General features: G+C 50.2%; 1 protein-coding gene across 2 annotated transcripts in view; it reads right to left on the bottom strand.

Annotated features, from left to right (window-relative positions):
- EVL (Enah/Vasp-like) overlaps window positions 1–25945 on the bottom strand; it is a 179330-nt gene that overhangs the window by 24235 nt on the left and 129150 nt on the right. For both annotated transcript variants that reach the window (XM_025391224.1, XM_025391223.1), the window contains exon 3: window positions 23400–23577. In XM_025391224.1, the coding sequence (XP_025247009.1) occupies window positions 23400–23577 (178 nt within the window). The remainder of the gene's footprint in view (window positions 1–23399; window positions 23578–25945) is intronic.

The following is a 25945-nucleotide window of genomic DNA, read 5'->3' as shown; positions in this document are numbered from 1 at the left end:
GGGCCTGGCCGCACTATGCTTCCCGTCTCTGTTTTGTGCGCTACTCAACCCATGTGGGTCACCTTTTTCTGCCGTCTCCACCAAGCAAGGCTTCCAGGCCCAGCTTGGTGGTCACCTCTTCCATGAAGCCCTCCGCAGGTCCTCATGCTCCTTCTCACCAACCGGTGCCCATGCGCCTCTCTTAAAAACTCACAGCTTTCTCACCCATATTCTAGTAATTTGGGAGCTGCCTTCTCTTCTGTACTAGACCCTGGGCTTCTCGCGGGCAGAGAGCACGTCTCACTCTGCACTCCACTCTCACAGACTGGCTCGCATCAGACACTCCGTATATTCTACTGAACTGAGTCGGGAAAGGGAGAGGGGGCTCAAGCTCACTTATCCTGGGGGAAAAAGGTTCAGGTGAAGGAGTCATGCTGAACTGACCTGAGTGAAAACAAAAACCTAGGAGGTAAGCCACAGAGATACAGGGCTTAGAAGGGGTCCCCCAAGTTCATGCTTGTCCAGAGAAGAGGCAGCAGTGTAATGATGCCCTGCCAGCACCAGGTACCCTCTGTTGACCAGAGGCATTAAGGACAAATTAAAGCCATGGGGCTGCTGACCCAGCCTTTGTCGCAGGGCTGTGAGTTTCAGACGCCTTTCTGCTAGAGGACCTGTGGCTCTGCACACAGTGGCAGAACGTGGAGTCACCTTCTGTGGTCATGAGGTGCGCTCCTTTGTACAGTAAATGTACAGCAATGACGGTCTGTGGATCACATCTTAATTGTCTCGTTCCCATGAGGTACTAACCTGGGCAGGCAGTGGGCACGAGAGGACCTGGCCTGCGTTCTGCCTCATACCTGCCTAGCCATGCACCCCTAGGCAGGCTACTGTGCCCTCATCTATGAAATGGGAGTCCTAATGCACTAATGCTAATAGTGGTACCTCACCAAGCTGCTGTGAGGAATAAACAAACTCTAGGAGTAAAAAGTATATGGTAAGCCATAAAGTGCTGGAAATATTTGTTTGCATTACTGTTGAAAGTACACTGTTGATCTTTCTGCTGAGTTGGATAGGAATCTGCCTGTGTGCTGGCTTAAGTGGCCCTCTGCCCCCGCGGCCTTGCTGGTGAGGTCCCCTCGGCGGAGCACCTTCTTCTCTACAGGCTGCATGCACTCACTGCCCAGCTGGTCCCACCATGGCCCCCTGAAGTACACAGGACGAGTGGTGGTGGTTCTCAGGGGTGAGGGGACTTGCCCAAAGCCACAGGGTTTGTGACGCTGGCCCCAGTATCCCAAGCTTGTAGAGTCTAGGAGCTGATCTTGCTGAGGCAGGGGCCTGGCCCATTGACTTGGGACTCCCACTAAGAAAACTCTCATCCTCTTCTCACTCATCTCAGATAAATTTTGTCGAGTCAAAATAAAGAGGATGAGATAGGAAACAAGCATGAGAGAAATTCAAAAATTAAAAAAGGAAAAATAAAAGGACCCATCACGCTACAGACAAATGAAAATCAGAAAGGGAAATTTTAGGTCCAACATCAAACAAGAGCAGGGTGGCTGGGCATTCCTGGTGTCATGTGGGTCCAGCCCTTGGTGGCAGGGCTCACACCTGGTAGCAGGCCAGGCCATAGGTTCCCTGGCTGACCTCTTCTCTGAACACAAAGAGCTGCAGGAGGACAGAGGCTGAGACCCAGCCAAGGCTCAAGTCCAGGCTGGCCTGCTCCAGGGCCCGCTGGACTATGATGACTCTCAGGAAGGAGGTGACTTCCTGCTGTCCTGGAGGCCCACTTTCCAGCTTCAAGTCTAATTTCCATCAAACACCCACTCCTCCCAAACACAGCAGTGACTCAGAGGAGCCCTTTCACTCTTAGGAGCCATGAGGTGGGGAGAAACACACAAGAGGGGAGGGAAGGCTGGGCCAGACTCAGTCATGCGCCCTCCTGAAAGGGAGGGGTGGTGAGATGGGGTGAGGGGGCCAGTCACAGGGGACAGGAGCTGATAGACCCAGGGCAGTCTATATGACTGACGGGGAGTGGGGCCAGGAGGTCTGAGTCCCTTCTCACTGGGGAGAGTGAGCACTGGAAGAGGCCGGCTCCCGTCTGGTGGCATCTCTACCTGGGACATACTGCAGGCGTTTGGCAGGTCACTCCCCTTTGTTGCTATTCTGCAAGCAGGGACATGAAGAATTGCCATGTGCCCTTCACAGGCTGCTCCGAGGAGGAGATGAGCTTATACCTGGTCTTTGTATTGTACTTTTTCAAAAGGCTTTTATAGCATCTGTCGCTGACATAAGGATTTGACAAAAGATTCCAAAGAAAGGTACTGCCATCTTCAAGAAAGCTGTCCTGGTGTAGTGGAAAGGGGTAGGGAGGGCACAGAAGAGAGGAAAAATCTGGGCACGGCCGGGCACGGTGGCTCACGCCTATAATCCCAGCACTTTGGGAGGCCGAGGAGGGCAGATCATGAGGTCAGGAGATCGAGACCATCCTGGCTAACATGGTGAAACCCCGTCTCTACTAAAAATAAAAAAAATTAGCCGGGTGGGGTGGCAGGCACCTGTAGTCCCAGTTACTTGGGAGGTTGAGGCAGGAGAATGGTGTGAACCCAGGAGGCGGAGCTTGCAGTGAGCCGATATCGCGCCACTGCACTCCAGCCTGGGTGACAGAGCAAGACTCCATCTCAAAAAAAAAAAAAAAAAAAAATCTGGGCGCACATTATGGGATTCACAGAGAATGAGCCAGATGCAGGTGACACTCCTCCCCTCCCACTTCCTCATAGCCTGACTGAGGTGCTGAGACTCAGGCGGGTCACAGGACAGAACCAGGTCAGGCATGGCCCAAGTGTAGGAGAGCACCTGCTCGAGGGACTCTGAATGTGAGTCCCTGAGTTCACCAGGATCCATGACACATGCTTGCACACAGCAGGAAGGGCAGGAGGAAGAGCATGGCCAACAGAACAGCCTGACTTTAACTCCACAGACATAACTGCTTTGCTTACCTCTGTATTCCCAGTACTTACCATAGTTTTTGACCTATAGTCAATGCAATACATACTTGTTAAGTACGTGGATGACTGGCCCTGGGCAAACTGTCTGAGCATCTTGGGCGAGACTAGAGTGAGTGACACGGTCTTAGAGAAAACAGCAGAAGTCTAATGGTTCATAAGCTCCCAGAGCGGGAAACAGTGGCTGAGCCGAGGACTGGGTCTCACGAACTATCAGTGAGTGAGATACCACAGGCTACCAATGGCAGTGCCACTTAGAAAATACAATGAGTTGGGGTAAGGAAAGAACTCAAGTTTATTGAGTGTCTATTACACTATGTACTAGGATCCTGTGCCAGAGACTCAGATGTCACCTTGTTTAGCCTCCCTCGTCCTAGGAATCCTGCTGTGAGCTCCACTTTACCCATAAGAAAGCTGGAGAGTTGGAGAACTGAAGTAGTATCTTTGTGGCCTCTGAACAGTCAACAGTTAAGCCAGGCTTCAACCCTAAAACAGAGTACTCTAAAGCCCTCCACAGAGTCACCAAGACTGCAGGTGGATAGGACACATGGAGGAAGAAGGGTCAAGCGGGGCACAGAGGCAGGGAGAGCAAGAAGGGGAGCCCAGCCCTGGCTCGAGTGTGAGAAGCTGCAGCTCGGAGCCCCCTGGTGGAGCCCCTTCTTGGGCAGGAGTGTGGCACATTGCAGCCTCTCAGCACCCAATGGCCTTGCTGCCTCAATGCCCATCCATATGGCACCAGGAGAGGTATCCCAGGAGCTGGACAGGTTCTCAGGGCTGTACAGAGAGCCTTGGGAGCCACCCGGTCTGACCTCGAGTGCGACGCCCTAGCCGGGGTGGGTGGTTCTCACTGGCAAAGTCTTCTTCCCAAAGGGTGAAATCTGTCTTGCCAGGACTGCCCCCAGTGGTCTGTCAGGACCACAAAGGCTGTCTCTCTGTGCTGGTCTGGCGGCCCTGGTGCACTTCCCTCCAGGCCTCTCTTGGTCCCCGTCCTGTCTTCTGTCTTCCAGTCCCTTCCCGCCTTGGCTGTGCTCTTCCGGACAGTTCTGGTTTGTACTAATCCCCTTCAGAGTGAACTCTGCTGGAGTTCTGCCAGTAAGTTAGGTGTGTGGGAGTCCCTCTCCTCTCTGGGCTTCAGTTTTCTATAAAGTGAGAAGGGTGGAACCAAGGATCATCAGCTCCAAATTTCTACAACTCTAAAGGACAAAGGAGGAAATATACTAAAATGTTAACAGTGGTATCTCGGGATTGTGGACTTATATTCCTTTTTTTGGATTTCCAAATCATGCACTACCTCTAAACAAATAAATGTCTAAGAGTCCCTATAGAGAATCCCTGCTCTGCGATCCATCTCCCACGAGGTGTGGCAGGTGCGGGGTAGGCAGGGAGCGCGGTGTGGCTCCTGTCTGAGGTAATGCATTAATTTATACAGCCAAAGGCAGGCAGACGAGGTGAGGCACTACTGACCCCTCCTCCTGACGAAGGCCTTCCTCTTGCCCACCCCTGAACATTTATGAGGCTCTGGGACACCAGCCCCCAGCTCCTCTGGGATGGAAGGGATGGGCTCAGTTTCCAGTTAGTCTCTATGGGAAAGGCATCCCCTGGGGCCCCTGAAAAGATAGAACCTGAGATGCTAGGAGTGCCAGAGACAAAGGATCCAGCACTTGCTCAGTGATGCTTGATGGAATTTCTGGCCAACAAACGACAGCCACCTGGTGTGAGCTGGGCAGAGTCCCAAGTCCTTCTAAGGCCTCCTCCCTGCTCTGCCATCTTTCTGGCTGGCTCCTTTCCCTCTTTCCAGAGGGTCCCCTCATTTTACAGTGAGATTGGGCCATCCCCGGCACATGTCTCCCTCTTGTCACAAGGCCCTGCTTTCCTCACAGGTGCCATTCCTATCACCAAGCGAACAAGTGTCCAAGCAAGGATGGAGTCTGTGAACTGGGCTAAGCTTGGTCTGGCCACTACCTTTACTGTCACCTGGCCAAGGCCATACAGGAATTGGTGGCAGAGCTGGGACCAGAGCCCATAACAAATGTCTCCCGGCCCAGGGCTCTGTCCACCCCAGTGCACTGATGCTCAGCCCTGGTTAATAAACAGACAGCTCTGCATTTGTCTTTGGGAAACAAAGGCAGCTAGTGTTTAACTCTATCCTCTGAGCTCAGCTCAGGAGGAGACAAATACCCGACTGTCACCCTCCCTATTCTAACACGAGCTTAGACAGCTTAGTTGCTTGCTTAAAGGAACCCGGAGTGAATTTTCCAGTCTTTCCGGCTGAGTCCTTACCACATGAATTTAGGCTCAAACAGGCTGATGTGTCTTACTCAGATTACCACAGCCAATGACCCACTGAAATCCTGCAACAGACCCTCCTGCCTAAGCCCTGGCCCTGGGCTTAGCAGAGACAGCTCAGCTCCATGGTGACCAACAGGTAAAGCTGTGTCTAGGAGCTCAGGGTCTGAAAGACCTGTCAGGCTGGAAGGTCATCACTTACAGATGTGGGGATGGCACTTCAGAAAGTGGGAGACTGACCAGGGCCACAGTGGGAAGCACCACCAGCCCTTGCAGTCATGCGCCAAAAAGGAGACACCGGAGAGGAAAAGCGTTTGAATTCTGACAAAGGACAACAGGGGGCCTGGTGCTGCCCATGTACCGGTAAGCAGCACCCCTTGTGTAGAGGGGTCCCGAGTCCCAGGGAAAGGGCAGGGGCTTGCCCAAGCTCACATTCACACTGGGGAAAGCAGGGCTAGACCCAGTCTCCAGCTTCCAGGCCAGGACACCCCACTCCCATGGCTTGGGCCCACTAGGCTGTGTTCCTTAGGTGAGTTATTTTCCCTGTAGAATACTTTTTCTCTCTTCCTAATATGCTTATTTCGGCACACAAAACTAACCTTAAAATGAACCTCAAACAGAACAAGTTGCAATAAAAATCTGCCACATCTTAAGCTTAATGGTTCACAGAGCATCACTGCATTTTTTTTTTTTTTGTGACTAATCTGCCCAATCATCCATGGCTGGGCCTATTAACCCCATTTTATAGGTGGGGAAACTGAGGCTCGGAAAAGCTACCCAAGGTCATGCGCCTCCAGTGAATGGTGCTGCTGGAACAGAAGCTCAAGTCTCCCAGTACCCAGCTGCTGGTTCCACCCTGCCGCTTCCGCAAGGATGTCACTGCAAACCCCGTAGGTGGTCAGTGACAGATACTCGCCCCAAGATCCAGCACTCCCACCCCCACCCCCGGAGCAGGTGGGAGTGAAAGGAGAGGCCCATGAGGAGCAGGGAGGAGAGAGAGGGGCTCCCGTCACCTACAGCTCACTCTGCAAAGCACGGTGCAGTCCCAATGGCAGAAGCAAAAGCAGTGGAAGGCCCACTCCCTGCTGACCATCACGGGCAGGGCTCCGCGGCACAGGCCAGGGGCACCTCTCACACCGGGCCACTTACCTCTTCCCTGTCGCCTGGCTGGCGCAGTGGGAAACTGATACGCCATCCAGCCACCAAGTGGGCTTCCCCCCTCAATCTTTAATGAGGCCGCTCAGCTAACCTATCAGAACCTTCCTGCCCACCTGACTCCAGCAAGCTCCCAGGGCCCTGGCCCTGGAGGACTGTCCAGACCCCTCGTGGGGCCCGGCTCACAGGCCTCGGTGACACCAGGTGTCTGCCAGGAGACACTCCCTAGGCGGCACTCCTCTTAACCCTGTGGGCAATGGGATGGAACAGGGTAGGTGTGGCGTCAGAAGGGAGCAAGTGTGCAGAGAATGCCTGTGAGGCATGCCTAAATTTGGCGCCACCCCAAACTTTGGTATGGGAAACCCAAGTTGGCACCTTCTCACAGAAGTAAGGCCCATTTGATTCCCTCCGGCCTTCCTTCGCTTGGCCCCCTGCTGGACTCCATGAAATGCTTCCTCTCCTGCAAACTGTCTCTTAGGAGCATCCTCTCTGGCCTGTCTAGATCCAAGCCTCATGCTCTCACTTGGAGAGCTTTCCAAGAGTCTCCAACTGGCCCCTCTGCCTCCGCTTATCCCATTGAGTCTGCTTACGGAGTCAATTTCAGAAAGCACAGGTCTTCCAAGCCATTCCTGGGCCAGGAAACTACTGTGGTTCTCCACTGGTCCACATGGGAACCTTGGGATTGGGTTCATCCTTACTTTGGGATTGGAGGCCTCTCAGGCTCCAACTTGCCTGTCCTAGTGCCCTGACTGCTGCTCCCAGCCAATGCCACCAAATCTCTCCCCTCCCTAAATGTCCCAACTCCCTTAGCGCCCTCTCTCAGGAACACCCATCATTCCCTCTTTGCTTCCCTGGAATCCAGTTCAAATAGGCAAAATACACATGGATTTTAAGAGCACAACACCGGACTTCAAAGGAATCCCCCCTCCACCCCTCACACTTGCTGCCTTGTGGGGGGCATCCGGAGCTTGGGACCTCATTCCTTCCTTGATTTCCCTCCTCCCGGCCCAAATCCTTCCCCCACACGATGAACAGACTGATTCTAGCGGGCCTTGTGACCCTGGGCCGGCTACTCACTTCCTCTCACTGGGACTTAATTTCCACACCTGAGGGGCTAGAGAGGAAGCATGAGGAGGATGATGACAGTGGCACCCACCACTGAGTGCTCACTACCTGCCGGGCACTGTTCTGAGCACACAGACTGGAAGCCATTTAGAGTTAAATCTGAGTCCTGGCTCTCACTCGCTCTTTGACCTTCCTCGCAGCTTCAGGCATGAGGCTAAGCCCTGGGATGTTATGCTCAAAGCCTGCCCTTCTAGGCCTGGTCCTGCTTGTTCCTCAGCCCTCCCTTTCTCTTCTCCCACATGCATCCAAGATGGCAGCACTAGGTTCACATGCCTCTGCGTCGTTGCCTATTTTGCTTCTTTTTGGGCTACTCTTGTAACTGGTGAACGTCTGTCCAGCCCCTTTAAGACTCAGATCAGGCATGCCCGCCCTCGGGCCTCTCCCAGTAGCTCTCCCCTTCACCACAGCCGCCCCCGCAAGAAGCCCTGTGTTCTCTCCATCATAGCATAACATACACTGTATTGACAAGGCTCTCTCTCCACCCGGCTGTGAGCTCTGTGAACACAGGGACCATGTCTTATTCATCTTTGTGTTCTGGTGCATGGCCCAGATTAGATGCTCAGTAATTCACAGATGGGGTCATAGCTGTGGCTACAAATGCTCCCCTGGAACTTACAATCTGGAGAGGAGAGACAGGCAACAAATAAAGACACAACATGTAGGAAGAAAAACACAGCAGAGAATGAGAATTAAAGGAATGTGTGTGGGTCGTTCTTCAGACAAACTGCGATTAGGTGGTGTAAGCAGAGGCCCGGATGAAGTGAGGGAAGGAGCCCTGAGGTTTTGGGGAGAAAACATTCTGGGCAGAAGGGGCCTTGGGTGTAGAGGCCCTGAGTTAGGAGCATGCTTGGCACATCTGGGGCATGGTGTAACTGGAATGAAGGAGGAGAGGTAGAGAGTAGGAGAGGAAGTGAGTTCAGAGAGATAGCGTGCCGGGCTACGCAGGCCACGGTAAGGATGTGGACTATATTCTGAGTTAAGCTAAAATCCTAAAGAGTTCTGGGCAAGGGCTGATGACCTGACTGAGAGGTGAAACGCAGTCTGCTTGCTGTGCAGGGAATGGACCAAAGTGGGCTAAGCGCAGGAGCAGGCCAGTCAGGCAGTGGCTGCCGTGAACCCCCGCTGTGTGGACACCCTGGATGAGTGATGGCAGGCAGCCGACAGGCAGCGGGCAGGGCCTCAAACACTCACAGCTTGTCCACTCTCACACTGGAAACTGTATCTCAAGTTCAGCACTTGGCTTTCTGAGTCTCCAAGTTATCTACCAAAATATTTGAGCTGGCTCTTATCCTATATGACCTGAAGCTGGCAGGCTACTTGTAAAACTCATTCCTTAGGAAAGAAATGATACATGCTACGTGAGGAAAAAAGAAAACAGCTATGAATGAATTCTTCCCTCACTTTCGAAGATGTGGGTATGTGGCTAGAAAGACGGGGCAGGTTAAATGTTTGTAACAATCAACCTCTGACCAAGCTGAGTTATGGTTTAGAAAGGTGGAGGGCTGCCAGCTGAGCAGGGTCTTTTGTGAGGCAGTCTGCTCCACTGGGCAGAGACCTGGACTGGAAATCAGGACATCTGGGCTCTGGGCCTTGAGCTCTGCATTCACCAGAGTGGCCTGGGGCAAGTTTCTTAGCACTGTGAGCCTTTGTTTCTTCCTTCTTAAAATGGAGAAAGTAATTCCTGCTGTCTCCCTGCAATCTCAGGGGGGTGTTGTGAAGGCCCAGGGAGCCGAGATCCAGGCACAAGAGCATCCAGGAAGGGGTTTGTTCCTTTCTGTAAGGACTATATGGCTTAGCTCTGGGGGGTGGCACACCAGAATGAAATGACCCTGGCTACAACTGAAGGGTGAGATCCCAGTGTCTAGGGCCTGGGCACTCCAGGAACAACTTGCATTCATGGTGTCATATGCTTACAAATCACAGTCCTATCTATTTTATCATTTGAGCCTCATGACAACCCTGTGAGGTGGTTGTTACACCCATTTTAAAGATGAGGAAACTGGCCGGGCACGGTGGTTCACACCTGTAATCCCAGCACTTTGGGAGGCCAAGGTGGGTGGATCACCAGAGGTCAGGAGTTCGAGACCAGCCTGGCCAACATGGTAAAACTCTGTCTCTATTAAAAATACAAAAATTAGCCAGGCATGGTGGTGCACACCTGTAGTCCCAGCTACTCGGGAGGCTGAGGCAGGAGAATCGCTTGAACCCAGGAGGCAGAGGTTACAATGAGCTGAGTTCGCGCCACTGCACTCCAGCCTGGGTGACAGAGCAAGACTCTATCTCCAAAAAAAAAAAAAAAAAAAAGATGAGGACACTAAGGCTTACAATGGTGAAACAGCTTGCTCAAGGTTTCACAGCTGCTCCATGTGACAGGGTGGAGCAGGCGCCTGGAGCTAGGGCATGGTACTACTCTGTCACCTGCCCCCAGAATCTGTGCCACTTCTGTCAACCTCTGTGCTGACCATGGCAGGCACACCTCAGCTGGCTGCTTCCTGAGCCCCACCAGGAGGCATCAGGAAGGTGCTGGTGAGGTAAGGCTGGGGAATGAACCACCACCTATCTCAAACCCTGACTGGGCACATGGCGCCTGGGCTGTAACTACGGAAGACTAAAACTCCAAAGGAATCTCGCCAGTAGTGTTAGGGAGATAATCCTGGGACTGGTGGAAGGAGGAGACCTCTCTTCTCTGGGATGTAAACTGCAATAAGCCAGCAGCTCTTTTGAGGATAATGGCAGCAGCAGGATGTGGGCGGGATGCTCTGAAATTAGGGGCCCCGTGAGGCATGCGCAGTACCGCCAATGCACAGAGGGAGATCCCCAGGGTATGGCAGAGCCTCTTCTCAGACCTTGATTTGAATTTCCAAACCACTGAGATCTGCTGGTGCCGTGGTCCTCCTCCTCATCAGATCCCCCCATCCACCCCCAGCCCTGCAGGGCCCAGGTTCAAGCCCCGCTTCCCTCAGAAAGCGTTCCCTGGCCATCAGGATCCAAGCAGCCTGGCTTCCCTCTGTGTCCCAATGTGATGGCTGCTGGGACTACACAGGAGTTGATATTGTTAGTCACTTTTTTTTTTTCCCTGAGACAGGGTCTTGCTCTGTTGCCCAGGTTGGAGTGCAGTGGTGTAATCACGGCTCATTGCAGCCTCAGACTCCAGGGCTCAAACAATCCTCCTACCTCAGCCTCCTGAGTAGCTGGGACCACAGGCACACGCCACCAAAACTGGCTAATTTTTAATTCTTTTCTAGAGACCAGGGTCTTGCTATGTTGACCAGGCAGGTCTTGAACTCTTACACTGAAGTGACCCCTGACCTCCTAAAGTGCTGGGATTACAGGCATGAGCCACTGTGCACGGCTGATATTGTTAGTTACCTTTGCAAGTAATTTTTTTAAAAAAGAGTAACTTCAAACTGTTACAGTAATTTAAAGGTGACAAAGAATGTTTACAAACATCATCCATCTCATGGTTCCCTCACAACAACCCTGTGAGGTGGGTCTGATTCAGCCATTTCACAGATGGGGAAACTGAATCTTAGAAAAGTCAGTCACATGCCCAAGGGCACACTCCTGGCACAGCTGGTACTGGAACCAGATCCGAGTTCACGTCCGAAGTTCCTTCCACAGTACGTACACCTCAGGGCCACAGCAGCTGAAGGCCCTTCCACAGGCTGTGGCTGGAGAAGGCGTGCTCCTCTGTTTGGGGTGGTGATAAGTAGGCCAAGGTGACGGGTGCGATTTCTGTGTGAGACAATTCCATTAACCATGTCCCTCAATCACAGATAGCACCCCTCACCTTGAGCCCAGTTTCACAGGCCGGCCAGCAGGCGGTCTTGGTTCAGGAACTCCGACTTAGTCTGCAAAGAAGGGCGCGATGGCAGGAAGTGTCAGGCTACACAAGGCACATAATATGACGTGGGCGCAAGCTGGGCGCTTGTTCAGTCACCAGACACCTCTGATGTATCAATCTCTCTTCGGGGCTCCCGAGACACAGAAATAGACACCTGCCCTCGAGGAGCTCACAGTCTAGACAAACAAACCCAGGGTCCAAACAAATGAGACAGCAGCAGTGTACGCGGAGTGGGAAAGGGTGCCTGAGGTCTCCTGGGGCACCGGGAAGGCTTCACAACAGCAGGGCAAAGGCTGAGCAGAAGGAGACCAGGAGTATGGAGAGAACGTGCATGAGGGCAGGCGCGGGGCCCTTTAGATGCAGCCCAGGGAGGACAGACTGAAGAAAGACAAGAGAAGGTGGATGGGTTACAACCCCATTATGACACTTCAGGTGACAATGGGAGCCAGTGAGTCAGAGGGACCCAGGGCTCAGGCCAGTGCACAGCCTTCACTGCTGGACATGGTCCCACAGGACCTCGATGCTGAGCTGGGGCCTGGGCTGAGTCAGGAGACAGGACTCCAGGCACGGCAGCCTCTGGGTCCTGGTGTGCGCCTACAGCCAGGGATGGATATACTGAGAGCTTATAATGTGGGTTTTTGGGGTCCAGAGACTAAGATGTAACTTTCCGAATTTCCAACCTGACTGGATTCATGCAGTGGGAATAGCAGGACATGTCAAGTGGCAGCTGACTGTTAGGACAGAGGCAAAAGTAAGCCCTGTGGGAGCGCAGGAGGGAGCGCAAAGTCACGGTGCGGGCGGGCGGTGGCTGGAAAAGGCTCCATCTGTGGAGCCACATTCTGACAGGACGAGTGAGATTTTAGAAGTGTGGGGAAAAGTGAGAGGGGAAGAAGGGCCAGGGGCACAGGAGAGCCTGAGTAAGAGTGTGACTGACGGTGTGACTTGGGTAGCTGCTGGCATGGAGGTGTACGAAGGCCCTGCCTCATCCAACATCTGGAGCCCCGGAGTGAGAACAGGGGTGGGTAAGTAAATAGACACATCCAGCTTTCAGAAAGTGGCCACCAGAGGGCAGCTGGGAGCAGGCAGGAGGCCAGGGGCTTGCCGTCCTGTTCCCTTCAGGCAGGGCCAAGCTAGGCCTGCTTTCTCTCAGGTGGCACAAGGTGTCAAATGGCCTCGGCGGCCAGGGAGATGAAGACAGTACAGTACTTCCTTCTCTTTAGGGGAGAAAGAGAGGTAATTTCCAATGGAAAGAGGTTCATGAGAAGCAAAATTCAGCCCCACCTCCAAGAGCTATGAGGTTTAACAACCTTCCACTCCCCTCCAAAGAGCACATGGAGCTGGGCCTGATTCTTCCCGGGAAGGCCTGTCTGTAAGTCCCTTTCCTGGGCTCTTTCTCAACCCTGTGCTGAGGTTGCAGCCATTGGGCCACTGGGCATCGATGAAGGGCGTAAGAGGTTGAAAAATTGGGAAAACATTTATTATCCAGCACCAGGAGCTTCATATTTTGAAATATACCAATGATGTTATTACACGCAAACCAAGTAGGAAAAGGATGTACATTATGCTCCAAGAGCCAAAGAGAATAAGCACTTCATCTGTGTTTTAATTTGCCTGGATTCCCACTAAGCTATGGGGTTTTTCTTTTTCTTTTCTTCAGAGTCCCACTGCATAAAATCAATGAAGAACTACTCTGGCTGCATCAGGGTGAGGGCCCTGGTATACCTTGGTGGACCCCTGGAACTCCTCAAAATAGCCAGTTTGAAATCCACTGCATTCAACCCCCAAACTGCAATAAACTTGCCTTTGACCACACATGCTTCTGTCCCAACCCCACCCAATCCAGCAGCAGGGGCACATCTGACAAGATTTCATTAGTGAGAACCAAATGGGAAGAAACAGTCAAAATTTAGTTACTCAACCCTCTCCGTACCAGCACTGTTTTCCGTGCACCTCGGCCCTCTTCCTAAAGCCTGGTCCTTTTCTGGTCCTTGGCCTGGAAAAAGTGATCTTTCATGAGGGAATGCTAGCGGAGGAATGCTGGGTGTGGCCACGGTTCTGCCCAGACTTGTCCTGCACACACCCTCCCCCTCACTGGGTCTTTGTTTTGTCACCTGTAAATGTAAATCCAGTCTCATGACACCCAAGCCTCCTCCCCTGGCTCCCACTCACTGGCCCTACTATCTGCCTTCTACACCAGCAGAGGCTTTGAGGGGGATTTTCTTTAAAATTCACTCCCACTATGTGGTCGAGTGCCATCAGCTTGCGGTCTTGCTTCAAGTGCCACCAGGGCCCTGCTCTCCTGGAGTAATGGGAGACGATGACACGATGACTCTGGTAAGTTCTGAGAGGACCTACAGTGGTTTAATGGAAAACTGTTGGATGTGGGGACAAAAAGAGGAGCAGCATGGGGCACAGCCCTGAAGGCCACATATCAGGCACCGGGCATCTTCGTGTCATGTGAACTGCCACCGGCCTCTGGTGTCATTCCATCTGCTGATGGGGGAGGTGACTTGCTCAGGGTCACAGAGACCCAACGTAGCCCGGCTCCAGGACATGCACTCTTCCCACTAGACCAAGCTGCTCCCACGACACTTCCTGGCACTGGAGAAGAAGAGGAGTGTGTTCTCATCCCAGCTTCTCTTCCTGACTGGGTCATATCAGGAAATGGTTTGGGCCAAGTACTCACTTCCTCCCTCTGGGGCTCAGTTTTCCTGGCTGTGAGATGAGACAGACACTGTGCTATCTACACAGCACTGTTAAGCAACGACCAGGCAAGACACGGATACAATGTAGGAAGGAAGCAGCCCGAGTTTCACAGAACTTCAACTCTCTCAGGCCTAATGGTCCCCTTTTTATTATAATATTTTGTAATGACGCTTGTATTATCCTGAAGTGAAATTCATAGATTACATAGCCTATCTACATAAATTAGGAAAAGATCAGTATAATGCTTTACATGTACTGCAAAGGAGAGAGAAAAGAGAAGTAGTCTATAATAACATGTGCATTACAACACATAAAGAACCAGATCCAGCTACGCTAGGAGACGGAGGTGGTCCACACCTGCACCCACCCACAGACCCACTGGGAGTGCTGCTGCCGCAAACGGATGTGACGAAGGGGAGGTCTATGGATGACTGAAACGTCACAGTGACGATGCTGGAGATAGGACTTTCCAAAACAGAAAACAACTCTTGGTAAAGTTACAAACAAAATTAAGTATGATTTTCTTTTGATGTATGCAGTAGCTGAATTCCTAGAAAATTCAGCACATACTAAACCTGGTTAAAAAAAAAAGTGCTTTTTCTTAAAACAGAGCAAGCTCTGGCTCAGATAATAAATGAGTTTTTCAACGGCATGTTTTGGTGGGACATGCAAAACAAGACTTCACTGTGCAGGATGATCCTGCACACTGCAATGTGTCTAGCGCCCCTGGCCCCGCTGCCCCTAAATCACCAACACCTTCTCTGTTTCCACTTTGTCTCTGGTGAGAGCTTCTTGTCTAGTCTGACGTTGCCATTTCAGAGTCTAGAACATCAACACCTACAAAGAAGACAAAACGTAACTGAAGCCACGTGCGAGGCAATGGCTGAGTGGGGGCAAGAGCCTCCTCCTGGCTTCCAGGGCAGGTTCTCCCCCTGACTCTAGGAAGCTCATGGAGAGTCAAACTTTCTGCAGAGTTTCAGACACTGTGGCAGGGGAGGCATGTTCCTTATTCAGCTGGGACGTGGCCAAGCGGCTGCTGCTGCTACAACCACTACTACTTACTGCTAGTCACCATCACAGCCCTTCCTGCCTGTGCTAGGCTGTCTGTCTCAGAATACTTCTACAGCCATCGTCCCCTTGGACTCTCATGCTGCAAGACAGACATGCCACGGATAACCACCTACATTTCATAGACAAAGAAACCAAGGCCCAAGAAAGAGAAGTGAGTTGCCCAAGTCACATGCAAAGGAAGAGCACGGCCAGGTCTAGCACCCAGATCTCTTGGTTCCCTCAACACCATGACCTCTTACCAAGCAGATGACAGCTTACCCAGCACCCTGAAGAAAAGGGCCTCTTGCCTGGTAAAAGACTGCGGAGGACAATCAGTACTCTGTGTTCCAAATGAGGATACTGAGGCTTGCAAATGTCACTAGACCTGATGAGGCCACATAGTAAGCAGATGGTGGGACTAGGGCAAGAGCCAGGCCTCCTGAGTCTCAGTCTGGAAGGCTAGAACTGCGGTCCCTGTTCTTAGAGGGTTGCTGAGATTCAAAAGGTGAAAAGGTTCGTGCAGTTATCACACATATCCTGAGTCCCCGTGGTGGGTCCCCTCTGTACTTGTTCTAGAGAGGCAGGGATGACTGAGACAACACAGGTTCTGCTCCCCATAAGACTAGCATGCTGGTAGGGATGCTGGTACCAAAGAGGCATCCTGAATAAAACATGCTAAGTACCACGAAGGAGTAAACATGCAGGGCCAAGGGCACTGGCTGCAGCTGCCCAACAGGAGGCAGTAGGTGGAGCAGCAAGGGTGTGGCCCTGGATGTTGGCATGACCGGTGCAAGGTGTGACTCTGGGGCCCAGTGGCTCTACAAAGCCCTCTGTGAGGCCAGCTCCCATCCCTTCTTTTCCTTCAGCTACAGCAGTAGCTCCAAAGGTTTTTTTTTTTTTTTTTAAAAAAAAAAAAGGTAAAGGGAGGAGAAACTGGATTATACATCCCTAAAACCCTTCCTATCTTTAAATTCACTTGTGACTGCAGCTCAGTGAGGGGATTCTTTATCTACACATTTGATCTCACAGTGGAGCTGCCATGCTTCTTTCTCGCGTTCCTGCAGTGATTCATCCAGGGAAACTCTTTCTCAAATAGGCACTCAGACTTCTTTTTTTTTTTTTTTTTTTTTTTTTTTTGAGACGGAGTCTCGCTCTGTCGCCCAGGCTGGAATGTAGTGGCCGGATCTCAGCTCACTGCAAGCTCCGCCTCCCGGGTTCACGCCATTCTCCTGCCTCAGCCTCCCGAGTAGCTGGGACTACAGGCGTCCGCCACATCGCCCGGCTAGTTTTTTGTATTTTTTAGTAGAGACGGGGTTTCACCATGTTAGCCAGGATGGTCTCGATCTCCTGACCTCGTGATCCACCCGTCTCGGCCTCCCAAAGTGCTGGGATTACAGGCTTGAGCCACCGCGCCCGGCCGGCACTCAGACTTCTTATAGTTCCAAATAAAGATTATTATTAGGACCATTAACTGTTATGACTATTTTTAATGCATAACTACCTCATCCCCAACATAATGGGAGCTTTGTAAGGTTTATAAAAACCTTGCAAAGTTCTCTAAGAACTTTCTGAGGAGCAGGGAAACATCTTGGCCCTGGGACCCTCACGCTAGTGTGGAGAGCTCCTTATTCCTTAGAATTGTCTCAAATAAACCAAATGGCCACCTTCACTAGTTAGGAGGCACGATCCATAAAATAACTCATGCTTTGAGACAATATTATCCACATGAATAACCAATTGATCCAGTATGAGGAAAGGAGCAGCCAAAGCCAGAGATCTGATAAACCATGAAAAGTAATGACTTTCAGCTTTCAGGACCAGATATTACAATAAAGAAAAAGAAAAGTAATGGCTGAAGGTCTGCCTGAGAGGAAGAAGATTTAAACCACTTCTGTCATAATAAATAGAAGAACTCAAAAGTCAAGTCCCCTGGGGCTGCTGAATGCAGAGGCAGACTCTGCACTTGTCCCCAGCCCAGTGCCACCTGAAAAGGTCACAGTGGGTTTTAAAAAGACAGCAACTATTTGCCAAATACTTACTGGGTGTTAGGAACTGTCCTGAGCACTCTAAAGGGATGATTACAGTTAATCCTCAGAACCACCAATGGGCAGGTACAGGTCAGGCAACTGGGGTACAGGGAGATCAAGTAACTTGCTCAAGATCAGTACATACACACCCCCCCCCACATGTATACACACCCGCTCACACGCACCCTCCTGCAGCACGTGCATGCATATACCCATAGCACACAGGGCCCTGGGCGCAGGGATGTGAAAAACACAGACAGGTGGCACATACCACCTGCCCTCAGGAGCTTGTATCTATGTACTCAACACTCAACAGCTCTTTTGCGTCTGTAGATGCATCATGCACTGTGATGGGTGCTGGGATCCAACGGGGAACAGGAGCTGTTGTGTCTCTGCCTCTCACAACAGCCTTGTGGGAGACCAAACAGCAACCGGATCTTAATATTACAAAGATGTAAATGGCAATGGGGAGCATGGGGAGCACACAGAAGGGGCGCCTCACCCTGACCTGGGGTGGGCATGAGGGGGGGCCACAGAAGTCATCCCAGAGAAAGGGACACCCAGTAGGAGAGGAAAGATCAGTACATGAGCAGGCAAAATGAAGAGGAAATGGATAAAGAGAGGTAGAAACCAAGTGTCCCGGGAGGCCAAGCGGAGAGACAGAAGTTGAGGGAGGAGGAAAGCTTTGCTGAGAGAGCATTAGGCTGGATCCAGAGGGCTGGGGAGGATGTTGATAAGCAGAGATGCTAAGAAAACATTCCAGGGAGGGAACAATATTTGAAAAGCTTGGCATCCAATCCCTACAGGACGCTGCCTTTTCTACATCTGTCCTTGGCTGTGTGCCTTTCTACTGTTTGTATATTTTTAGAAAAGAAAAACACAAGCTCATCTGAAAGCTCCCTGTGTGCTCTTGTCATTTTTGGTATCCTTTTCCTTAAAAAAAAAAAAAAAAATCTCTGGGACAATGTAAAATGACAACCTCTCAAGCCCCAGAGCCACGAAATCTTGCCTCTGGTTTCTGTCCCTTTTTTTTTTTTTTTTGGGGACGGAGTCTCGCTCTGTCACCATGCTGAAGTGCAGTGAGGCGATCTCAGCTCACTGCAACCTCTGCCTCCTAGGTTCAAGCGATTCTCCTGCCTCAGCCTCCCAAGTAGCTGGGACTAGAGGTGCATGCCACCACGCCCAGCTAATTTTTGTATTTTTTCTTTTAGTAGAGATGGAGTTTCACCATGTTGGCCAGGATGGTCTTGAGCTCTTGACCTCGTGATCCGCCCGCCTCAGCCTCCCAAAGTGGTGGGATTACAGGCATGAGCCACCGTGCCCAGCCTTTCTGTTCATTTTTAAAAGTAGGTGACAGTACAATGGTGGGTGCCAAGATCAGCAGGCAGCAGAGAAATACTCTGGTTGGAAGTGCCCTTTAAGGAGAGAAGAGGAACGGGTGGGTGTGGGCCGGCACGGGAGAAAGAAAATGCCAATCCTCCCTCTGGCACTTCTGGAGGAATCTAGGTCTCCTAGCTGCTAGCTCGCCCTTCCCCACCATTACACCAGATGGCGTCTCTTTCAGAAGCCAGACGAGGAAGAGCCAAGGAATCTGTGACCCACCAACATGACTCTAGGCGCTAAACAAGAAGTTTCTCCAGCAGAAGGAAAGGTCCAAGGAACGACAAACACAAATAACAGTAACTCCTAAAATGTAGACAATGTAGACATCACCTGACAGTCAAAGAGGTGTACTTATCCTCTATCATGAGCCTGGAACATACCACATGACATCAGGCTGCCTCCATTCATTTGCGGAAGGAAATACAAGATTGCTTTGTCATTAGAGGATGCACGCACCTGGGGAGTGGGAAATCATGCAGATATAACAAAAGGTGCAAGGAGGCTGTGTTCCTCCATGCTGTGCTGCATTTGTCAAAGGTACTGATGAAAATAATGGAAAAGATGAAATTGCCTACTAATGTATGAAAAATGTTCATCCTTACCAGTAAAGAAAAATGCAAGTCAGACCAGGCGTGGTGGCTCACACCTGCAATCCCAGCATTTGGGAGGCTGAGGCGGGCGGATCACTTGAGGTCAGGAGTTCCAGACAGGCCTAGCCAACATGGCGAAACCTTGTCTCTACTAAAAATACAAAAATTAGCCAGGCATGGTGGTGGGCGCCTGTAATCACAGCTACTCAGGAGGCTGAGGCAAGGTAATCGCTCGAACCCAGGAGGCAGAGGTTGCAGTGAGCCGAGACAGTGCCACTGCACTCCAGCCTGAGTGACAGAGCAAGACTCCATCCTCCCCAAAAAAGAAAAATGCAAAATCAAAATGTTTTCCCTTCTCTTGTGTTTACAAAGATTAATGAGAGTATTAATGCCTAGTGCTTATGAAGTCTGAGGGGTGGGCAACTGTCTCTTGCTGGACAGCGTGTAAACCAGGATGTTCATGCTAGAAGGCATTTGGCGAGACTTCCCAAAACTTTATTTTCTAATTTTTATTTATTTATTTTTTGAGACGGAGTTTTACTCTTGTTGCCCAGGCTGGAGCATAATGGTGTACATCTCGGCTTACTGCAACCTCTGCCACCTGGGTTCAAGTGATTCTCCTGCCTCAGCCTCCCAAGTAGCTGGGATTATAGGCATGTGTCACCACGCCCAGTTAATTTTGTCTTTTTTTTTTTTTGAGATGGAGTTTCCCTCTCGTTGCCCAGAGTGGAGTGCAATCGTGCAATCTCAGCTCACCGCAACCTCCGCCTCCTGGGCTCAAGCGATTCCTGCTTCACCCTCCCGAGTAACTGGGATTACAGGTATGCGCCACCATGCCCGTCTAATTTTATATTTTTAGTAGAGATGGGGTTTCTCTATGTTTGTCAGGCTGGTCTTGAACTCCCAACCTCAGGTGATCCGCCTGCCTCAGCTTCCCAAAGTACTGGGATTACAGGTGTGAGCCACCGCACCCGGCCTAATTTTGTCTTTTTAGTAGAGACAAGGTTGGCCGGGCTGGTCTCGAACTCCTGACCTCAGGTGATCTGCCCACCTTGGCCTCCCAAAGTGCTGGGATTACAGGCATAAGCCACCATGCCTGGACCCAAAACTTGAAAAGCACATATATTGTTTGACACAGAAACATGCCCAAGGAAAATAACTGGACAAGCATACAAGTATGGACACATGAGATACAAAGTACACATACACATAAAAATACAAGAATGCCCTCTACCACATGAGGGTAATCGTGGAAAATGGGACAATCAACATGTTTCCAAGTAGATGGTGCTTACATCATGGCATTATCTTTGCATGGTCCTCAGCAGACTACCTTAGCCACATAAATATTGGAAGGTTCATACTTCCATTTTTTTTTTTTTGAGACAGACTCTTGCTCTGTCACACAGGCTGGAGTGCAGTGGTGCAATCTTGGCTCACTGCAACCTCTGCCTCCTGGGCTCAAGCCTCAGCCTCCCAAGTAGTTGAGACTACAGACACATGCCAACAAGCCAAGCTAATCAGGCACACTGTATGATTTCATTTACATGACGCTCAAAAACAAAAGTGGACTTCCTATCTATTCTTAAGTTCAGGGACTGTGGAGAGGGGCCTTTCGGTGCTGACCACATTTTCTTTCTCGGTCTGGCACTGGGAACCGCGCACGCACGTGTGTAACAGCTCATCAAGCTGCATCTGTGCATCTGCGCATGGTACTGTCAGTAGACTTGGACCTCGGCTGAAGCAAAAGCTTATTCGTCAGTGGGCTGTAGGACCTCCAGTCCATGCAAAGGAGGCCACTGCCAGCTGAACCAGAATGGGTAACTAACTGTTCCCCCTCATGAAAGCTTCAAACCAGGGTACTCTCACATTGTATGCACACATCCAAACTAGCTGATGTCTCCCACCCCTGCCTCAACAAGACACTCATTCAATCCCAGGGGATGTAGGAGGTCGGGTTCTGGATCTTACCATCTGACACCGATAAGTTATTTCCTCATAATGGGGCATGGCTTTCTTATCTGAAAATGAGGGCAGGATTAACTGAGTTACCTGTGATTCTCTGGTGAATTTAATAAAATAACTAGTAGTTTTTACTTAATTTAAGCACTAGCTCTGAAAGTGCCTTATTTTTTTTTTTGCCCTCAAGGTAACTGCATGTACAAGTAAAATAAAGCTTAACTCCCACATCCTGGAGGCAGGCGAGGTAAGTTCAGGTGGAAATGTTAAACTCAGCTCACGGTTCTTGGGTGGAAACAGTTTCGTAAACATTTGCCGGGCGCTTACGATGCCTCAGGCCCTGTAATCATCACTCAACACTGCCACGGTTAAGATGCTTCTTTACGATGCTATCCAAGTACTAAGCAGAAAGTCCACAAACTTTGGAGCATTGTCAAGAAGGGAAAGCTGCAAGTACCTGCTCTATGCACGACCCGTGGGAAGCATGTTCAAAACATGTTCTTTATTTACTTAAAAAACCCACAAAACTCTCCGAGAGAGAGAGAGAGAGAGAGAGCGGGTGTGTGTGTGTGTGTGTACGTGTGTGTGTAAGAGACAGGCTCTCACAATGCTGTCCAGGCTGGACTCAAACTCTTGGACTCAAGTGATTCTTCTACCTCAGCCTCACGATCTGCAGGCATAATGCACCACCATGCCCAGATCTCCTAGAGCTTAAAGCGGGTCCTAAAGCTCCAACATATCAGGCTCTGTACACACATTTTTTTCTTTTTTTTTTTGTAGAGACAGGGTCTTGCTATGTTGCCCAGGTTGGTCTTGAACTCTGGACCTCAAGTGATCCTTCTTCCTTGGTCTCTCAAAGTGTTAGCATTATAGGCCTGAGCCAGCACGCCTGGTCCCAGGACATATTTAAATGCCATAGCCCTCCAGGTCCTGAGTACTGTGTCTCTTCATTTCCCACCTCAATTCTGGTAGCAGTAACAGCAGCAGCAACAATAATGATCGTAATAATACTCACAAATGCTAATAGAGTTGTTACTAGGCCAGGCAACCTAAGAAACATTTTACATTCTAGTTCATTTAAATGTAAAAACAACCCTATGTCCCCCCCATTTTATAGGTAAGGAAATTGAGGCACAAAAACATTCAGTAACTTGCTCAGGAGTTCCTCTGCTAGCATATGTCAGAACCAGGACTCGAACTGACCAGTGTGACTCCATGCCTGGTTCTTAACCACCAAGTTCTCCCAAGGTAGGCTCTCCAGCCAACGGCAGGACCATAACCCAGGCAATCAAGACACCCATCCTGGGAAAGCCTCGTTTCTCCCTCCAAAGCTACCACTGCAAATGTCCAATAAAAGCCACACGTAATTTTGCTTCTTTGCTTTAACTGCCCTGCTGAAAAACTTTTTGCTAGTCCCTCTCCCATGGTCTACCCTAAGTATCAAGCCAGCCCAACGTCTTCCAGTATTTGGGGCCTTTCACTGTGCAAGCCCCAGTGCCGTTCCAATTTCATTTCCAATCTCTTTCCTGTCAGCACTCCAGGCCCCAGAAATGCTGCATCGCCCTCTTCCCAGCACATGCGGGCTCACTCCGGCCCTTCTGCCTTCGCTGCTTTTCCTGCCTGCGATGCCCACTCCAGCCTCTGCCTGTGACCTGCTCACCCAGAACTCCGGCTCAGATGGCACCACCACTGTGGAAGTCTCCCTTGGCGGCTCTGACGGGCAGTTACTTACATCCTATTCTGTGGTCCCTAAGTACCTTACATGTACCTTTATTAAAACACTTACTGCAATACATTCCACTTAGCTGTTTGAGAACCTGTCTACCCTGAAAAACGAAGAGCCTTGAGGGGAAGGCCGCTGTTCACTTCTCATCTATTTTGCCAACACAGTTTCTTGCCCTAAGTATTTAATAAACTTTTGTTAAACATATGAATGAATAATTAAATTCAAAAATAAAGTCTTGATTGTTTTCTCCCATCTCTCTCAAACGATTGTTCTGGAATACGGAAACAGGATGGCAAGTTTAAAACAGATCTGGATATGTAGCTTCAGGGACACATCTGTACAAATCTACATCTCACAAGTGGCAAAGAGATACAAACTCCATTCTTTCCTCCTCTGAACTGTTGTATCTCTAAATCTAGAGGCAGGCAGCAGCTTTCTCTGAGGACACATGCAACCTCGGCTCAATGCAGTGACAGTGCTAGGACACCCGGAGAGCCAGAGCTGTGGGAGGGCAGAGGTAGAACAAGAGAGGGTCTCGGCATCAGGCCAAGACAAAGTCCTACTTACCTCCTTCTTGGGAATTCATGATGTTCAGGGCAAACAGCATTGCATTGGAGAATGTGGTTGCCTCTTCTTTACTTGCAAAGTTTAAGCCGTAGACCTGGCGGGCATCTCGCCACTGGTGGAAGGTTGGCGTGGCCTGATTGTACTTCAGCCCTTTCACGATTGAATAATTGATCACAACCTGGAGGAGAAAGGAGAGAGAAATACGTATAAATAAATAAAACGTAAGTGAGCTGGAGGGCGCTGCGATGGGGCAAGTATACTGTATCCTTGAGAGGACAGGAAGATGAGGATGGGGTTTGAAGAAGGGAAAAGCAGTATCAGGTAGATTTTCAGACCATAACATATAGAACAGTGAGGGTTTGCAAAACCTGTTCTTTCCTTTCACTAACAATGCTATGTAGTTACAACCTCCAGATGAACAGCTGAGCTCGGAGGCAGGTTCCCTGGGCTCTGGTTTGGCCCTGCCTCTCAGCCACTCCACTCATGGCAGTCACTGTACTTCGCTGGGGTTATGATGGGGATAATAATTCTGACTTTATCAATCTAATGAGGTTACTGCGAAGATCACACTGTGATACGTATCTTATCTACAACTTATTTATAGCTTACCTTCTAGATATAAAGCTCCTAAGGGCAAGTCTTCTATAATTCATATTTATGCCTCCTATAGCCCTCTGCACAGTGTCCAATACTTCGAATGCATTAATAAGTGGGTTATTTGTCAAAAGAATAACTTGGGAAAGTTTATGTACCACACATGTATACAGCATTATTCATACCTTCATTATTAATCAAAAAGCATCAACTACTGCCAGGAGCAATGCCAGGCCCAGCAGGGAAGGATACAGAGACGACAGAATCCAGACATTCAGGTGCTTACAAGCTGCCAGGGGATTCAACACCAGGTCTGCCTGACCTCTAAACCTCTGCTCTTTTAGACATTTAAAAGAGGATTATTTCAAAGGACTTTTTTTTTTTTTTTTTTTTTTTTTGAGACGGAGTCTCGCTGTGTCACCCAGGCTGGAGTGCAGTGGCGCGATCTCGGCTCACTGCAAGCTCCGCCTCCCGGGTTTATGCCATTCTCCTGCCTCAGCCTCCGAGTAGCTGGGACTACAGGCGCCCGCCACCACGCCCGGCTAGTTTTTTGTATTTTTAGTAGAGACGGGGTTTCACCATGTTAGCCAGGATGGTCTCGATCTCCTGACCTCGTGATCCACCCGCCTCGGCCTCCCAAAGTGCTGGGATTACAGGGTTGAGCCACCGCGCCCGGCCTCAAAGGACTTTAAGACTATATTCCTAAGTGGTGCCCTGGAGGAAAAGATGCTGGGGCTGGAGCCCTAATTCTGCTTCCCATCCCTTCTAGCTCAAAGCCACATGATCTAACATCACCACACTCATGAATGATCGGTTTTTTGGTCTGTCAAATGGAGAAGAATGTGATATGGCTATGGCATGGCACCCTCACAGTGTGTTGTGAGGATTAAATTACATATGAGAAAGTAACTGACACAGCTCCTGGCACAAGGTAGGCTGTCAGTGACTGAACCGAGAAATATGATGATCTCTATGAATGGAAGCATGCAAGCAGAGTCTGGATGAGGCCGGAGCACCAGCTCTTAGAGACGTCATGGAAAGGATTTTGCTTTAGAAGTAAGTACAAGATGATTTCTCAGATTTTGTCTGGCTTTGAGGTTGCAAGGACTGTGTGATCTGAGGTTGGGGATAACTCTCTCTATGATTTCTCATTTTCCTCTACTGCTCCACACAGCTGTGCTGCTGGATAAGGTAAAGCCAGAGGACAGCAAACATGAGTGACATCCAGAAAAGCTGTTTTCCAAGTCTTGGGTGGAAGGTGGGCTTGGGTCTTCCTATGACAGGCAGAGGCAGGGAAAAGGGGAGACACACACACAGTACACTAAATCAGCTAAAGAAGTGTAACTGAGGCCGGGCATGGTGGCTCACACCTGTAATCCCAGGACTTTGGGAGGCCAAAGTGGGAGGATCACCTGAGGTCAGAAGTTCAAGATCAGCCTGGCCAATATGGCGAAACTCTGTCTCTACAACAAATACAAAAATTAGCCGAGAATGGTGGTGGGTGCCTGCAGTCCCAGCTACTTGGGAGGCTGAGGCATGAGAATCGCTTGAACCCAGGAGGTGGAGGTTGCAGTGAGCCGAGATTGTGCCACTGCACTCCAGCCTGGGTGACAGAGCCAGACTATGTCTCAAACACCACCACCACCACCACCACCCGTAACTGTTTCACAATTTAATTGTTACATATTCACAGGCACATATTTTGGCCAGCATCTACACACAAGTTCCAGGGTGGTTCTCTATTTTTTTGCTCTTTGTGCTAGGAGTATAGATTCACATGCATACACCGCTAAAACAAAAGATCTGGACTGTGGGAGACTAGGTTTAGTTATAGGTCATCGGAAAAATGACTAATAAGAACTAGTAAATAATAACTAGTAACTAATAACTACCAGAGAATAAGAACTAGCAAAGTTAACTGTTGTTAAAATAGCTCTTTAGATTACAGGACA

The sequence above is a fragment of the Theropithecus gelada genome, chromosome 7b (genome assembly GCF_003255815.1).
Source record: "Theropithecus gelada isolate Dixy chromosome 7b, Tgel_1.0, whole genome shotgun sequence".
In the NCBI taxonomy this organism is placed as follows: Eukaryota; Metazoa; Chordata; class Mammalia; order Primates; family Cercopithecidae; genus Theropithecus; species Theropithecus gelada.
This window is presented reverse-complemented; position numbering and strand designations above follow the sequence as displayed.